At 35.0% G+C, this 18,371-nt stretch overlaps 1 protein-coding gene across 2 annotated transcripts in view; it reads left to right on the top strand.

Annotated features, from left to right (window-relative positions):
• The window catches only part of LOC128206261 (1-phosphatidylinositol 3-phosphate 5-kinase-like), a 57,376-nt gene that overhangs the window by 5,629 nt on the left and 33,376 nt on the right, over positions 1 to 18,371 (top strand). For both annotated transcript variants that reach the window (XM_052908616.1, XM_052908615.1), the window contains exons 7-24: positions 60 to 234; positions 909 to 1,023; positions 1,743 to 1,900; positions 2,810 to 2,921; positions 3,457 to 3,562; positions 5,064 to 5,144; positions 5,994 to 6,210; positions 7,412 to 7,592; positions 8,308 to 8,487; positions 8,989 to 9,135; positions 9,480 to 9,701; positions 11,836 to 12,815; positions 13,753 to 13,902; positions 14,980 to 15,127; positions 16,403 to 16,511; positions 17,110 to 17,269; positions 17,523 to 17,594; positions 18,142 to 18,316. In XM_052908616.1, the coding sequence (XP_052764576.1) occupies positions 60 to 234; positions 909 to 1,023; positions 1,743 to 1,900; positions 2,810 to 2,921; positions 3,457 to 3,562; positions 5,064 to 5,144; positions 5,994 to 6,210; positions 7,412 to 7,592; positions 8,308 to 8,487; positions 8,989 to 9,135; positions 9,480 to 9,701; positions 11,836 to 12,815; positions 13,753 to 13,902; positions 14,980 to 15,127; positions 16,403 to 16,511; positions 17,110 to 17,269; positions 17,523 to 17,594; positions 18,142 to 18,316 (3,488 nt within the window). The remainder of the gene's footprint in view (positions 1 to 59; positions 235 to 908; positions 1,024 to 1,742; positions 1,901 to 2,809; positions 2,922 to 3,456; positions 3,563 to 5,063; positions 5,145 to 5,993; positions 6,211 to 7,411; positions 7,593 to 8,307; positions 8,488 to 8,988; positions 9,136 to 9,479; positions 9,702 to 11,835; positions 12,816 to 13,752; positions 13,903 to 14,979; positions 15,128 to 16,402; positions 16,512 to 17,109; positions 17,270 to 17,522; positions 17,595 to 18,141; positions 18,317 to 18,371) is intronic.

Genomic DNA, 18,371 nt, shown 5'->3' with positions numbered 1-18,371 from the left:
AAGATGTTTTGTAGGTACTGGCCCTAGACTTAACCACAATGACTTGTCTTTGTTTCTAGGAAGTATCCGGGTGTGTCGTTACTGTCTCGAGATTGTCAGCCAGTACGCCCAAAAAGCTGATCCAGACTCTGGAGTCACGCGGGAGGTCATAAATAAGTACATGCAGGCAGAGGCCTCGACATCACCTGACCAAAAACGATCACATGTGGACCTTCAAAGAACTCTGTCATTACGGTATACTGTAAAAGCTATGTTTTGAGATATACATTAACTCTGAGTAAGTCCATATTCTCAAACATCTTGAGTCTGAGTTTGCGACTCAGTCTCAGAAAACTGAATTCTTATAAATGTGTTGTTTTTTGTTGTTTTTGCAGATGATGTGTTCCTGAACTATAAATAAATCATTTGTAACAAATACAGCAATCTGTCACAAATGATCTGTTCTACAATCAGACACAGATCTAGACTTACCACATACACAACCATAACAATTCTCCCTTTTTACATGTGAATGTTATACATCAAAAACCTAGGTATGAATAAATTCCGTTCCCGATACGCAATACAAATCCTAGTTCATCATTATATTTGAGCCAATAAAATTTAATTGGCGACAAGAATGAAAACCTAATAGTTAATTCAAAGTCACCATATAGAATTTTTTAAACATTTTAGAAATCAGTTTTCTGAGTCTGAGTCTAAAACTTAAAGCAGACTTTAATGACTATGGACCCAGGACATAGGTTCATATGGACCCTGTACATGGTATTCAGATTTCTTGCAGTAGATTGAATATTTTGCTAGTTTTAAATTTGTCACCTAATTGATTCACAAAAAGATGTTACTATTAAACCTTCACAAAATGAGAGTTATTGTCAGTACTGTGATCATTTTAGTATCTTTTGCAGATCGCCCATTGATCCAGACAACAGCTCTGACAGCTTGGCTCCCTTTGATCTCACCCCACAGACAGAGTTTGTGGTCTCGGATAACTTCCCCAGTGACAGAAAACTGCTGCTTCAGGTAGTTATTGTGTCCCCTTCAACAAGTAGGCAGAACTTCTTTCGGCAGCGTTGAAGATACTTCATTTCTTGTAGGGTCTTCAACACTGTATTATGTGAAAATAGAAAATAAAAATAATTCTTGAAATGCGATGTTCACTTTCTTAAAATTGTGCTTTACAAAGTTGTGAAATACGACTCTACAACAAAGGAAGTTTAAATTGAATATTCATATTGGTCATGGTCAGTAGGTTAAATGTCATGGTAATTGTGTGCTTTCAGGCTCCCAATAGGCATCGAAACAGATTTAGAGTTTGTTGTCGAGGTTTATTCCCAATGACAGAAAGTATTATTTCAGTATAATAACTACTAGTTTTTTCCCCTTTCTAAGGGCTCAAAACGGCTAAGCCACATCTGGGCCCAATATTATGAACAGTCTGAAGTCAGTTCAGACTCAGTGGCAAAACTGCAAATCTTCATTTCATTTTTTTTCGAGTGTTGATGATGGACGTTGCTAAATGTTATTACCAATTTCGAAGTTTTACTATTATTTATATGCATTTTTGAAAAAGATATGGATTAAAAATGATTTTTGTTTTCTCAATGAAAATGCTTTTCTGAGTCTCAAGTCTACTCAGACTTGAGACTGTTTGTAGTCACGGCCACTGCGCCCGAATGATCTGCAAAAAGGGCAGGATTATCAGTAATTTCTATTTGACAGCCTATAATTTTGCACAATAGGATTCAATCCAGCTGCGAAGCCTATGGTCCCTGATGTTGGACCCGGAGAAGGGTCTGGAGTTTCAGACGGTCCGGCTCCGACTGCGCACCAATCAGCGTTGTGTGCCGGGAAACAGGATCGTAGACTGGCTGTTGAAACAGGATAGGGTTGCCAACAGGTATTTATTACAGTATTTTTCTCAATTTCAAGGGAATGATTGCAGGGCCCTTTGATAGGAGAAAACTAGCATTCTTTTGGAAAAAGGGGAAAAATACTAACATGATTTATATAAATATTCAATTTGTTTTCAAACCTTTTATTCAACAAACCTATCAACATATCCATGAAGTGCACTATATTGCTAAATTTGTTAAGAGGTCAATGCTGCTGTTTCAAGAGGGGAATGGGTCTGAATTTCGGTCACAAAAATCCAACTAAATTATTACTGTAAAAGCTTTTTCTTTTGTGTTTGAAAGTGTTTTGCATGTGTGTTTTTGTGTAGAAAATGTTCAATATTTTTTCAAAAATACTGGTATTCATTCAGATAAGACTTTTGGATGAATAAACTCGAATTTTTACACCAGTGTAGTGTAATGATTGCGCTAGTTTTGACCACTGTACTGTGTTAGAGTAGATTTTTTATACACCATCAGAATGATAACTTACCCATTATTGTATTTTCTTTGGGATTCACAGGTTCTGTTTTTCAATAAGTAGAATACCACGGCCCAGGGGCTGTATTCAATAACCAATAAATCAATCAATAGTGATAATTTAGATTAAAAATGAAATTTAAGATTAGAATCTGAGTGTTTTGATTGGCCTGGGGTGGTATTCAGTATGCATTTTGAGTCAATTTTGTGGTCATACATCATCGACTTCATTCACTCTATTGGTCAGTTATAAAAACCAATAATCCGGTTAGCTACATCGTTCTTAGATCCAAATAAAAACAGTATTGAATACCGGACCTGTATATTTAGCTGACCGATAGGCTGAATGGAATCACTGAGGCATATCTTTGGATAAGGAAAAGATCAATATTGAATACTGGCTCAGACTTGAATGACCTTGTTGGATGTTTCAGGGTACAGGCAGTGGTTATTGGGCAAGCTTTGATAGACGCAGCTTTTCTGGACCCTATACACAACATAACCACACCGTTCAGGGATGACTTCACCCTCTATAAACCAGCGGAGGTACAAGAAATTGTTGAAGGTTTTTCACCCCAAGTTGGCAAAGTTTCAATGAACTTATTTATATTTCCATTAAATACATTCTTTGAGAGGTACACATGCAAATTCATGCAAAAATTTACCGACTCATTAAAAAGGTGATTTTTCCCTATAACCCGATTTCGATTTTTCAAACTAATGATTGTGATAATATATCTTACCTCCTAAGTTAGAACATTTCTTACCATGAAACAGATATGTTTGTACATGTGTATACACTCTTTAAAAAGTGCAATGTATTTAATCCAACTTCTCATATTGATAGGAATGCACTCTTGAAAATCACCTAAATCATATGTATTAGCATAAATATAAAGATTTTTTTCTGTTATGTTATTTTCACCCCTTTGACATTGTGTCATAATAATCTATTCTTAGATCGTATTGTTTGATGGGGACTTTACTCATATATACTGTATATTACATAATAAAGATATAAAAAAAATTCTGATATATTTTTTTCACCTGTTCAACAGTCACTGCAATCATCTATTTTCAGATCCCATTGTTTGATGGGGATATCCCAGAATTCAGCCAATCAGATGAGACTTTGATGCAAGACTCCGCCCCTCTCTGGTTTCAACAGATCCAGTCCAATAATTCTGGTAAAAATCAAGATTTAAACTTGTGCTTTTTCTACTGGAAAAATGGCAAACAATTTCAAATAACAAAATTTATTCAAGTATCCAAAAAGCAGTGAAAGTTTTCAATTTCGTGAATTAAAGCTTTTTTGTTTTAAGTTATATTTAATGAAAACTAACAATGTATTAAAACCAAAAATGTGAAAATAAGCAAGGAAAAGATCCAAATATCAAAGGCATACTGGTACATATAAAATTTATGAAAAATAAACTTTATTAATGAAAATAATTATTCTCTGTTAAAAAATCGAAAAAAAAAACATGACACAATTTTTCACAAAGTTGATTATTATACGAAAAGAAGAGGCTTGATGGATACAGCCCCTCGCGACCATCTTATGTATAGGTCTTTGTTGTAATTACATATTCTTGAATATGTAAGTAAGAAACAACATGGTAACATGTTAATTTCTTTCCATTCCCTGACTTTGTTTTCAATTTTTGGTGCTGGCAAAAATGAAGTTCATATAGATAAAAAGCAGAATACCGGTAACTAACATAATTATGACACTTAAAGTATTTTACTTTATGACTTACATATTTAATAAGACAGTCCCCTGGACCATCTCACTCTTTAAGTCTGTTTGAACAAAGTTTACTTTAAATAATGTATGTGCCAAAATTATGAGGGATTCATTAAGCAAATATTTTAACCAGAAACTTATAGATAAGATTTTGCACTCCACCTGTTTTGGTGAAGAACATATCTCAAAATTTAAGATAAAATTAAAACATCTTCATTTAAACATTCTTGTCTGCAATCTAAAAGTTCATTAATTTTATAGGAGTTTTTTGACTCATACAAGTTCATACAAGTTCATATGTACTCAGTGACTGATTATCATCATACTATCAGTCATTGCTTTAAAGAGACAGTGGCTACCCAGGTCATCAATGTTATTTAAAGAGTTTAATAACAAGGTTACAAGTATGTTTATCATACATCAAACATAATATAGATTTGTTTCTGTTGAATATATGGAATATTATTAGAAATAAATGTATTCTTTGTTTGATAGGTTTAATGTTAAATTGTATTGTTTGCAACACTGTCCATGTATGTACTTGAACCTTTTCTTTTCATTTAATTTTTTTTGTATGATGATGGTGATGATGATGATGGTGGTGATGATGTTGTTGTTGTTGGTGGTGGTGGTGGTGGTGGTGGTGCTGCTGCTGCTGCTGCTGCTGATGATGATGATGATGATGATGATGATGATGATGACGACGAAGAAGACAACAATGATGATGATGTCATTGTTGATGATTTTGATGGTTATTTTGTTGCTGCTGTTGCTGCAGATGATAATGCTGATTATAATTTTGATTGGGATTCGATACACTGTAATGCTGAACTTTTAATCATTTAAGAAGATGTTGTGAAGGATTATATTCAATATTGATTATTGATTACAACAATAATTAATGCTGATTGATATAGCATTTCTTGTACTTTTTACATCAGATTCTAGCAGCAATAATGGGAAGGAAGAGCTTTTCAGTACCCTGGCTGATTTGTCACATGACTCCAGGGGAGAGATCAGAGGTATGGTTCAATAAGATATCTTAGTTGTAAACCTTGCGCTACTTAGGAGTGCTCGGGACACCCGTAAAGCTACGGGCAGAATCTATGCGATAAATGTCCTTACGATATTTTTTATTAAAACGCAGTTTAATCTTCAATACTCCCAAGTTAAAAAATCACAAAAAATAGATCTCATGACATTTTACTGGTTTTAAAACTTTAATACTGTTGTCTTAGCAAGTCTGTCGTTTATGGGATTAGTTTTATTCATTTTATAAATGTACAGTTGACTTGTTTTAAAAGGACAGGGTGCTGAAGAAAAGGGAGAGGGTGCTCATGGTAAAAAAGGCACATTGTGTTGGGCTGTGGAGCACTGGAACATTATGAATTTGACAAATAAAATGTCAGGAATTGTGTTTTATTAAATAAGTATTAGGTTTCAAGTGCCGAATACGTCAAAAATAGTTTGTTTTTATCTGATTATAAGTATTAAACAAAACTATAAAATATTGACAGTCTTAAGCATTTGTTATATGATGGTAGAGGGGTACACAAGCTGGTCACCAGGGAGCTTCCACAAATTGCAGCAGCTTTATGTAACTCTTTAGCTAGTTGCCATGCATTTACAGTAAACTGTTTTGTTCTTTGATCACTGGAGTACAAATAGTAATATCCATTTTGCATTAGTGATTTCAGTTAATATTTGACGCTTGATATTCAAATTTAAACAGTATACCGTAACCATTTTGTATTTCTATTTGCAAAGTGTTGTCAGTTATTAGTGTTTTCTAAGAGTACAAAATCCTTGAAACATTCACAAGACTACACATTTTTAACAAATAATAAATGATATGTTTGATCAATTCATAGTTGATGAGCGACACTTTGACGAACCTCAGCCCCAAGTTCCAATCATTATAGCGGATGAAGATGCCCCAGCAGTGGAGTCTATATTTGGAACAGTCGCTGATGGCAACAGTTGCCTAGATACAGATGGGGTCATTGGCAATGAGATGACAGGGTCATTTAGAACATTGGAGATAGATAGTGGGGATCCGGTTGTCCGAGGGACCTATGAAAAGTTACAGTAAGTTGATAAAAGAATATGTGAAAATTGCCACAGTAAGTTGATAAAAGAATATGTGAAAATTGCCACAGTAAGTTGATAAAAGAATATGTGAAAATTGCCACAGTAAGTTGATAAAAGAATATGTGAAAATTGCCACAGTAAGTTGATAAAAGAATATGTGAAAATTGTCCATTGGCATATAGATGAAAAATATTTGTATACATGTGCATGTTTTGTAACACTTGCTATGGTATTTGCTAGGATTTAAAAAGGGTAGAGTTCTGCAGAGGAGGAAAGTATGCCTATGTGAAAAAGGGAACATTGGGTGTGTATTGGGCTGTGAAAAAAACTTGAAAATAATGAATTTGACAGAAAATGTTGCAAAACTAGGTTTCAACTGTGAAATGTGAAGTGTGTATGTATTAATTATGCCCCCACAAAGTGGCGGCATATAGGGTTGCCCTTGTCCGTACGTACGTCTGTCTGTCTGTACGTACGTACGTCCCGAAGATTGTTTCCGATCTAATTCTTGAAAACCGTTTGTCCAATCCTCACCAAACTTTAAACACATGTTTGTGACCATAATATCTTGATCAAGTTCCTTAGCCATGGAAATCGCTTTTGTCATTTAGGAGTTACGGCCCTTTATTTGCAAAAAAAGACTTGAAAAATACGTCCCGAAGATTGTTTCCGATCTAATTCTTGAAAACTGTTTGTCCAATCCTCACCAAACTTTAAACACATGTTTGTGACCATAATATCTTGATCAAGTTCGATAGTCATGGAAATCGCTTTAGTCATTTAGGAGTTACGGCCCTTTTTTGCCAAAAATACTTCAAAAATCATTATGGCTTATTTTCTGTGACAAAAAACTGAAGTGGGGGCATCCGTGTCCTATGGACACATTTCTAGTTATATATATATCATAGTTTATATATTTGTTTAAAAGATGGTACACAACAACAAAGAATGAAATGATTCAAATATTGGTTCGTACTGTGCCCTTGTTGGCAATATGGTTCTATTATGAATTTTTTTTAAACTACTGTAATTTATTTGAGCTTGAATCCATTTTCAGGCTGGGTAGAACCCAGTACTGCTGTCCATTTTGAGAGAAATAAGAAAGTACCCCTAGTGGGGATTGAGGCTACAACCTCTTGGGTGAAAGGCAGACATGGTTACCATTTAAACACTCCCACTGTCATTGTGTATATTTCAGACAAGAACACCATGAACACCTAACTTTACTCACAAAACAACTTCTACACGAGGAAAACCTGCCAGCTGGCTGGGAAGACATCATCATTTCCACAGTGGATAGGGTTACGCTGTTTGTGAAACCAGACGTCAAGGATAACAACGATGATAGCGATATACGGAAATATGTGCATATAAAGAAAGTGAGTGGAATAGAGTTGATATATTGCCAGTTGGCCATCAACCATTCAATTAACTAATAAAGGGTTTTATACATTGTCAATAATTAACAACACATGGTTATGTAAGCTAATGGGTTACCTCGACCAGCTGCGACAACAGCCTCTGACAAGTGGCCAAGCACAGCAACACTTCCATTTGTGACATGTTAGTTATAATTTGATAGATACTATTTAATGTAGATATTATAGCATTTATTAGTAAAACTAACACTGGTATTTTACCCAGAATTAAAGTTAGTATCTTTATATCTATATGAACTGGTGACAGTCGAAAAACAGACAGGTGTGTTCCACAGGGTGAGATTTAACAAAATCATTGCCCAAAAGAGGATTCCACACAAGTCAAGAATAGAGACCTAGGCATGCTAAACTTCAGAGAACCAAATTATCTATCTCTAAGTTTTAATGTTCTTTCTTCCCAGCAAATACCTGGTGACAGTCGAAAACACACAGGTAGAACAGACTAGTTAGATCCACCATGTGATTTTTGTTAATAGCATTGCTCAGAAGAGGATCTCACACAGGATCACTTACCTTGGCATGCTAAACTTCAGGGAACCTATGTATCTGAAGTTCAAATATTCTTTCTCTCATACAGCCACCGATGACAGTCATGAACAGACAGGCGCTGTCCACGATATGTATCTTAAGTTTAAATGTTCTTTCTCCCCTGCAGATACCAGGTGACAGTCGAGAACAGACAGGCGTGGTCCACGGTGTGTTATTCAACAAGAATGTGGCTCATAGGCGAATGGCACAGAAGATCACAGACCCCAGTGTTCTCCTTCTGCAGGGATCCATTGAGTACCAGAGGGTGGAGAATAAAATGTCTTACTTGGAACCTCAGATACTGCAGGTAAGCGACTTACAAACCTCAGGTTTTGCAGGTAACGGACGCATGAACCTCAGATTGTGTCGGTAATGGACAAAATTAACAAACCTCAGATTCTACATGACTGCGTAACTTGACTATATCTATGGGTGTGATTGGTCATATGAGGTGCCCACATTAAAAACTAGTAAAAGATGTTGCACCCTGGGTTTAATTAGTGACAAGAAATGCTGTATAACTATTCTACGTCAGGAGTGGTTTAATATTACTGCACAAAACATCTGATTCAGTAATTATAAACTTTAAAGGTTAGCAAGGAAAATGATAAATATTGTTGTAACACTAAAAAACAGTGCTATTTTGTGATTTATATTAACTAGCTATACAAAAACATATCTTCTGAAGAAGTGTATGTCTGGAAACCGGAAATAAGCACTTTTGTCTCGCCCACATAATATGAAACGCTAAAGACAGTCAAGCTATATAGATTTTAGAAAGTCCTCACTGTACTTATTTGCTTTTTAGGAGGAGGAGTTTTTGAAGAAGAGCATTAAGAAGATCACCTCCCTGAAACCGCGGCCAGACATTCTCGTGGTGGAGAAATCAGTCTCCAGGCTGGCACAGGAGTTTCTACTTAAGGCCGGGATAACACTCATATACAATGTGAAAGAGGTAGGGGCTTAAGACTTAACATGAAAATTGTCTTTTTATGGTTGAAAATATGTCTAATTTAGAACAATTCAAATTTGTTTGCTTTAGGGTACTTTTGCTCGAAATGAAATTTAGTAAGTCTGTTTTTTTAACCAAAAAAATATAAAGTAATGTTTTAGTATTGGTGCCATTGTCAACATTTTCTGTGTTACTGGTATAACAGTTGATACTTTGTAAAATAATTAATAACAATACAAGTACGGAATGATATATTTGTGTAGATTGTCAAATATCTCTGACTTATAACATATAACAAAGCCACTTCATCAACTGACCGTATCACAAACTTGATTTAACACATACAGTCGGTGATGCAGCGTCTATCCCGATTCCTCGACTCAGAGATTGCGACATCTATCGAAAGTCTCATGGGACGCATCAAGGTCGGCTTCTGTCACACGTTCTCGGTCCGATCGTTCATGCTACCAACCGGTGATACGAAGAACATGATATGTTTTGACGGCTGTGCAACTCACCTCGGATGTGCTGTGATACTCCGAGGAGGTGGAAATAACGAACTAAAGAAGGTACATGTACTTTCTAAGTAACTATGTTAAATATAATAGGGTTATTAGAACTGCACTTTAATCTTCGAGGTTGTTTTTGTACTCGAGTGGATTGAAACAGATTCATATATTGATATTAGCAAAAATCCATATCTGCAAAAATCCATTTCTGCAAAAATCAATATCAGCAAAAATCCATTTCTGCAAAAATCCATATCTGCAAAAATCCATTTCTGCAAAAATCCATTTCTACAAAAATCCATATCTGCAAAAATCCATTTCAGCAAAAATCCATATCTGCAAAAATCCATATCTGCAAAAGATCCATGTCAGCAAAAATCCATTTCTGCAAAAATCCAGATCTACAAAAATCCATATCTGCAAAAATCCATTTCTGCAAAAATCCATATCTACAAAAATCCATATCTGCAAAAATCCATTTCTGCAAAAATCAATATCAGCAAAAATCCATTTCTGCAAAAATCCATATCTGCAAAAATCCATTTCTGCAAAAATCCATTTCTACAAAAATCCATATCTGCAAAAATCCATTTCAGCAAAAATCCATATCTGCAAAAATCCATATCTGCAAAAGATCCATGTCAGCAAAAATCCATTTCTGCAAAAATCCAGATCTACAAAAATCCATATCTGCAAAAATCCATTTCTGCAAAAATCCATATCTACAAAAATGCATATCTGCAAAAATCCATGTCAGCAAAAATCCATTTCTGCAAAAATCCATATCTACAAAAATCCATATCTGCAAAAATCCATTTCTGCAAAAATCCATATCTGCAAACATCCATGGTAGCAAAAATCCATTTCTGCAAAAATCCATCTCTGCAAAAATCCATGTCAGCAAAAATCCATTTCTGCAAAAATCCATATCTGCAAAAATCCATTTCTGCAAAAATCCATTTCTACAAAAATCCATATCTGCAAAAATCCATTTCAGCAAAAATCCATATCTGCAAAAATCCATATCTGCAAAAATCCATATCTGCAAAAGATCCATGTCAGCAAAAATCCATTTCTGCAAAAATCCAGATCTACAAAAATCCATATCTGCAAAAATCCATTTCTGCAAAAATCCATATCTATAAAAATGCATATCTGCAAAAATCCATGTCAGCAAAAATCCATTTCTGCAAAAATCCATATCTACAAAAATCCATATCTGCAAAAATCCATTTCTGCAAAAATCCATATCTGCAAAAATCCATGGTAGCAAAAATCCATTTCTGCAAAAATCCATCTCTGCAAAAATCCATGTCAGCAAAATTCCATTTCTGCAAAAATCCATATCTGCAAAAATCCATTTTTGCAAAAATCCATATCTGCAAAAATCCATGTCAGCAAATATCCATATCTACAAAAATCCATATCTGCAAAAATCCATATCAGCAAAAATCCATTTCTGCAAAAATCCATATCTGCAAAAATCCATGTCAGCAAAAATCCATTTCTGCAAAAATCCATATCTGCAAAAATCCATTTCTGCAAAAAGCTGTATCATTATTCTGCAAAAATCCATATCTGCAAAAATCCATATCAGCAAAAATCCATTTCTGCAAAAATCCATATCTGCAAAAATCCATATCTGCAAAAATCCATGTCAGCAAAAATCCATTTCTGCAAAAATCCATGTCAGCAAAAATCTGTATCATTATTCTGCAAAAATTCATATGTGCAAAAATCCATGACATTTGAGTACTACAGTGTTAACCAAAATGCAGTACTAAATACCCTTCTATTAAATATATATCTAGTGAAATCACTAAAAAGACACATGTGATCATAATACATGTCATTTTTATTACACAATATTGTGTTTATGACATCATTTTGACATCGTGAATGATAAGTTTTTAATGAAATGACAGCAGAGTGGAATACAGCCCACAAAAAACAAAAACACTCCAGCACAGCTTTTTGTGCTGCTGACAAAGTATTTCAGTAAATTTCATGAGAATGTATAAATTTGAACAGTTAATCTTCTTATGAAAGTTCATGTGATAAAAGAACACATGAAGTTAATTTTGTTTCGGGGCCATGATTATGAACAGTTTTAACAGTCTTTATGAGCCATGAAGAGTCTAAGAAGCATAGAATAATGTATTTGTTGTCTTTAAACATGAAGTTCTTGTTTCAGGTGAAGAGAATTCTCAACTACATGATCTATGCATCGTACCATTCTCGACTGGAGATTGCCTTTTGTATGGATGAGTTTCTCAAACCTCCACAGAAGGAGGATTTGGAGTTTGAAGAGGATATTAGTTCAAAGAAAAAAGGCCAAAAAGAAACCATAGAGACCCAAAGTGAAAATAAGAAAAAAGATGCAAAACATCATCACCATTCAAGGGGTAACTCAAGAGAATATGCGAGAAGTGGTTTGAATTCAAAGGAATGTAAAAAAGACATTGTTAATTTTTATGTAGGTGATTCAGAAAACATTTCTGAGCCAAATCAAGCAAATGTGAAACAACAGCTGATTAAGGATAATGAAGAGTTGGAAAAAGAAAGTGTAAAGAGTGGAGAAAGGTCTAAAGTGACAACAGATACTGAGAATTCAGAAGTGACAAATGCTACATCAAAGAAGGTTGGTGATGATTTGGAAAGAACTGGATCATTTGTGCCTTTAACTAGCGTTGAAAGTCGTGAATTTGACAATATTCCTGGCCAAGGAGTCCTTGATCAAAATGTTGAAGAGTCAAAGAATAGATCAAATACCCATGTAGCAAAAAATGAAAAGACAGAAAATTACCACATCAAAAATCAAACAGCTGAAGACAATGCAATAAATAAAACTCAGGGAACAAGAGAACGCTCAATGACAAATGAGCAGAAAGGTAAAAAACATCCTAAAGAAAAAACTGATGATTTAAATCCAAAAGACAAAGATCAAGAGGTTAACACAAATAAATCACAAACCAACCAATCTATATCAGTCCCAGAGGTGAGGCATAGAAACTTGTCAGGCAATCGACGGGAGAGAAGCCCAAATGTCCAGCGTCGGTCAGCGGCCACCCAGCTCACTGACCACTCCGACCCACTTCATAATTACCAGATAAGCAAGGACGAGTCAATATTTGAGTCTTCCATGGCATTTCAAGAACAGCAGGTTACTCGGAGGTAGGTTGGCAGTCTTTGTTGTGAAAATTTAGTTTTTGGTTCATATTCATTAATACAGAGGTTGCATAATTAAACTTTTACCTGTCATTATAAACAATAGATATTTACAAACCCAAACTTTTACATGTCACGTAGATGACTTTTTTGAGGGCTTCTTGACATTCAGGAATCAGTTATGTGTAGATTGTTCAAGTATTAATCATAGTGCCAATCTTGAGAGCATGTGTATATGAGCGAACTAAGTAACATCTAGGATTGGGATTTATTGTGCAGTTATGTTTAAACACATGGTTACAATATTTTAAAATGTACTAAATCACTAGAAAGCATTTCTTAGAATGTCAATGTCAAAGCCTACACAAACAAGAGCCTACCAATGACTTGTAACCCTAACTGCAACTTTTACTTGGACCAGTAGCTTCCCATATAAAGTTTAATTACAGGTATCATAACTTTCTATTCCATTGTTGTAAAATATATAATGTTTAAAATTTTAATTAATTACAGGCAGCATTCCGCAACATCATTTAGCTCTGAATGAAACTGATTTAAATACATGAATGGAAAAAGATCAGTTGGAATTAAAAGTATTATTTTCTTGTATCTGATAAAACGGCTTGACAATGATTTAACCCTTAGGCTGCTGATGGCGATTTTAAAGGCTTTGCAAACAGCTTGGAACCAGACCAGACGCCGAGTAACTCGGCGCCTGGTCTGGTTCCAAGCTGTTTGCCACTCAGTCAATATATGCCCAAAGTTTTAAGTAAATTGAAAGAAATTTAGAATAAACCAGACGATATTTTTGAGCAGACGACAATTAACCCAGCATGCAAAGGGTTAACACAAAAAAATAATACAGTACAAAAGCAGAATTATGCATTACTCTTCCGTATGTTGTTATGTTCTTATTAATGTCTTCTCCCATTTTGCATTTCAGGGCCATTTTCAAGAAGAGTTTAGATAACACAGTGTTGTCAACTTCTCCATACATCAAGTACAGCTTACCTTTCCTGGAGACGGAGTCCGGAGCCAAGTGTGAACTCAGAAAATACTTCCCTGAAGAGCTCTACTGGTCATCTACACTGTGGTAAGTGTGTTATACCTGGTGATTTGTATTATATAAGAATCTACCAATTTTGTCCATCTCTTCATATAACTTCCCTAACCTGTAAACAGAGTCTGGCTCAAATAAAATACTTGACGGAAGAGTTGAGTCCCAAGAAAATGCTTCAATGAAGAGAACTACTGGTCCACAGCTCTCTGGTTGATCTGCAATGATATTACACCTGTATGAAATATAATGCTTAATAAAGCAGAGCTCTGTTACGTAGATGTTTTTTCCCCAAAGTGATTTAGAACACAAAAGGTTTGCTAAAAAAATTAGCCTCTATGGTATACAATAAGGGGTCTTTCATTCATTTTGAAAAATGTCCTCCCAAGCCTACAGCAAGAAATATCCAACACTCAGGTGCCCACACTCAATTGTGTATCGAACTATGTATGTGTTTCTCCCTTTAAATGCAATGACAAGTCTCTTCCATAGGCTTGCAGCAAGAGGTCAGAAACTTCCCAAACTCAGTCGCCACACTTTGTTGTATATAAAACTATGTGTTTCTCCCTTTAAAGAGACTTTACACCAGACGATACAATTGCAAGAAAAAAGAAAATTGTCAGAAACTTACATAAAATTGACATCGTTGTATACAAGGCATTGAATTTTACATACTGATGTATCACATGGCTAACAACACTTGCATCTTTGCAGTTTTTGTGCATTTATCCAATTTTATGGGGTTGTCTATCACATATTTTTTCGTACTGATGAACAGATATGATTTAAATTGGTAAACCATTATGCGTGGGGAAATTCAGATGAGACAGCAACATGATTGTTGCATTTGTTCTTTTAATCATGTAAAATGATGTAATATTGGACTCCTACTGACAATTTTGCTCTTGTTGTGAGGAAATACGGTATTTACCGACTTTTGGACCATCTGGTGTCTTGTCCCTTTAAATGCAGTGACAAGTCTCTTCCCAAGACCTAAAGCAAAACACATTCAACACTCAGTTGCCCATCACACTCAGTGGACCACACTCAGTCACCCACACTCAGTCACATACACCCTTACAAACTATTAAAGTGTTTCTCATTAATTTCCAGTGATAAGTCTCCTCCGAAGGCCTACACCAAGAAGTCAGACACGTCCAACACAAAGGTGCCTTGTGAGATGGCACACATTGAAATACAAGAGGCGCATGAGTTTATACGTCAACCTCTGAGGGAATCAGCAAACAATATCTCTATACAGGTATGGCAAAACAATATCTCTATACAGGTATGGCAAAACAATATCTCTATACATATGGCAAAACAATATCTCTATACATATGGCAAAACAATATCTCTATACATATGGCAAAACAATATCTCTATACATATGGCAAAACAATATCTCTATACATATGGCAAAACAATATCTCTATACATATGGCAAAACAATATCTCTATACATATGGCAAAACAATATCTCTATACATATGGCAAAACAATATCTCTATACAGGTATGGCAATGATATAGCGGTTGATGGTTTTCTCATCTTGTTTTTTTTTGTGGTGCCAGGGAAATAATATGCATTACTTTGTACAGTGACATTGTCGGCATCACACTGGCCCAAGATTCTCTAGACATTTTAAGTCCCTTAAAACAGTATCTAGCTCAGCACACTATTTTTGATTTGGTATAAATTGTGTAATATTCTTCTTAAAGAGTTTTTAGGCTTTTAAAGGAAATCATATTTGAACTTCTTTTTGTTTGATAATATTATATTTAGTTTAGTGATTTTGAAACTAGATTCTTGAGTGAGTTACGCTAAAGATTTTTTGAGAAATTGGGGCATGGATTACTTTGTCTTCTGGCGTTGTTGACATCACACTGTAGTTTACTTTTGAATGACTTGTTGTAAAGCCTTTAAACTTGGTAATTGGTATGCATATTGTTAATGTCAGTAGATGACCTATATTGAGTTTTGGGTCAGCAGGTCAAAGGTCAAGGTCATGTTTGTTTTTGAAGAATATTTGCATTCAAAATAGTAAGAAGTAATGTGAAATTGCTTTGAACACAATTTCAACAGGGGTTTAAGACTCTGAACCCAGTCTTTGGGTCTGAATCTTTCAAACCCAAATCAAATTTTCAGGAGTATTTTATTTTACATGTTAAGAGTTTTAGCCATGTTTAAAAAAGGGCAGGAAGCTGCAGAAAAAGGACCTGGTTCTAAAAGTAAAAAAAGGGCATATTGAATTGGGTGATGAAGTTGAACAAAATTAATTTTTCAGAAAATGTTAGGAATTCTGTTTAATTTAAGTAATAATAGATTTCATTTGCGAAACATTCAAAATTCGTATGTTTATATAATTATAGTATAAGTTTTAATTAAAAGAAGGAAAGTATCATAAGCACTTCATTTCATGATGGGGGAAGGGTATCAATCTGGTCTTCAGGAGAGTAGAAGGGTTCTAACAAAAAATGGACAAGATGCAGCTCCCTTCCATTTAGTTTTAACTAAACTCCTACATGTGTTTCAGACACTGATGGCCAAGTTCAGAGCATATGGAGGGAGGATCAACATTATGGAGCCAGTAAAGACTGTGGACAGTAGGACAGCCAGGAATAACAAGGAAAACAAAAACAAAGGTAATGATTGGGACTTCTGTTTAGGGAGTAACATTAGATGGGATTATTACGACGTCTTGTTTTCTTAGAATTTAGTGGATCCGGAAAAAAATGCGGGTGCCGTATTGTAATCACTTGTCTGTCTGTCCGTTCACATTTTTTTATGTTTTTCAATGCCCGTTTATAAAACAGGATGTATCATAGTTTTACCTGTGGCTTACAGGCAGGCATGTTTTTCCAGTATGTGGTCTGCTAAATAACTTAAGAAGGCTTGGTCCAATTATCAGCAAATTAGTCAGAATTTGTATTGATTTTGAATCATATATTGGACAAATCAAATAATCAGCCATATTGCTTGAGTCACTTGAGAGTAATCACCCTTTAATTATAGAAATAATCTTAAGTCAGTCTTGTCTGATCAATAACTTGACTTTCAGAAGATTGCAGTACTTTTCAGTAGCTTTAGTTATATCGTTAAAGTGTTATTTTATGTGAAACAACTGGATATAGAAATCCCAAGGTAGACAACTCCATCTGCAAAGTGGATTGCCAGGATACATCCCAATATTGGAAGATCATTGTACTGTTCAATATAAAAAAGTATTTTTCATTTATTAAGGGAAACAACTCGAAGTGGAGGTACCCAAGGTAGACAACTCCATTCCCCGGGAACACAAAGTAGACTGTCTGGACACAGTCCAACACCAAAAGATAACTGTCCTGTTCAGTAGCTTCAGTTTCCAGTCAGAGAACCACCCTTATCCCTGTGTATATCCATGGTAAGTTTGAATACCTGTAAAATAATGCCCGAATGTTTTTCCATTACCCATTAGAGAAGGGTGATGTATTTCTGATTTTTTTTTATTTTTTTATAAATACAGCCCCATTACTGGTTTCTAACTAGGAAAGGGACTCCAAATCATTTTTTTTTATATGCTATTGGCTTTTTTACAATGGAGCAAAAATACTTTAGTATAAACTAAACTTAAGAATAAAAGTAAGTTTTACATTCACTAAGTTTAAACCTTGCAGGGTGGTGACAATGGAGTTCTATGGGAGGCACGACACTACACTGGGAGAGTTCCTGGAGAGGTTCTGCTTCAGGTAATGGGATCAGGTCATATTAACACAGTATAACTATATTTTATTGTATCATCACCCTAGTGCAATAACCCAATAAATGCATATGTAAAGAGCAGCAGAATCTGAGTTCTTGCACTTAAGTGACAGTATATTATGCAAATACAAAATACAAGTAGATATAATGATTTTAAATATGTGCTATAAATATATAAATAGGTCAATCCAACACAAGTGATTTCAACATTAAATAAAGGCCCTCCTCTTTTGAGTCAAATAAGTAATACTGTTGAAAAGATATACATTTATAAAAGTATAATCACTGTAGGTAATGTGAAATAGTACAGAAAGCATATTTTAACTAGTTTAATTATTAATCTGAACATATACATACAACCTCAATGAACACAGATTGCAATGTTTTAGATGTCAAAAGTTTAGAATTTGTTTCGATGCAAGGAAAAGTTCAATAAAATTTCCCATATAAAATATACTGACTAATATATATGAGAGAAGTTAATTGGTGAGGCTATGTCAGTATCTGCTTTACTGTGTTGTCTCTCCCTTACAGACCATCCTATGTGTGCCCATCTGACACCTGTCACATGTCGATGGACCTGCACATTCGGAGGTTCGTCCATGGGCGTGGATGCCTCAGTCTCGTACTGAAACGTTCAACCAAGGAGAAGCCAATCAACATTGGGAAAACTATACAGATGTGGTCTTGGTGCTATAAGTGCAAACTGGTAGGTATTCAGGATTTTTTTTTTTTAAAAAGGGCTGAATTTGGGCCATATTCAC

Source organism: Mya arenaria, chromosome 10 (assembly GCF_026914265.1).
Source record: "Mya arenaria isolate MELC-2E11 chromosome 10, ASM2691426v1".
NCBI classification, from domain to species: domain Eukaryota; kingdom Metazoa; phylum Mollusca; class Bivalvia; order Myida; family Myidae; genus Mya; species Mya arenaria.
Note: the sequence above shows the minus strand (reverse complement) of the source record. Positions and strands in the feature narration are given on the sequence as shown.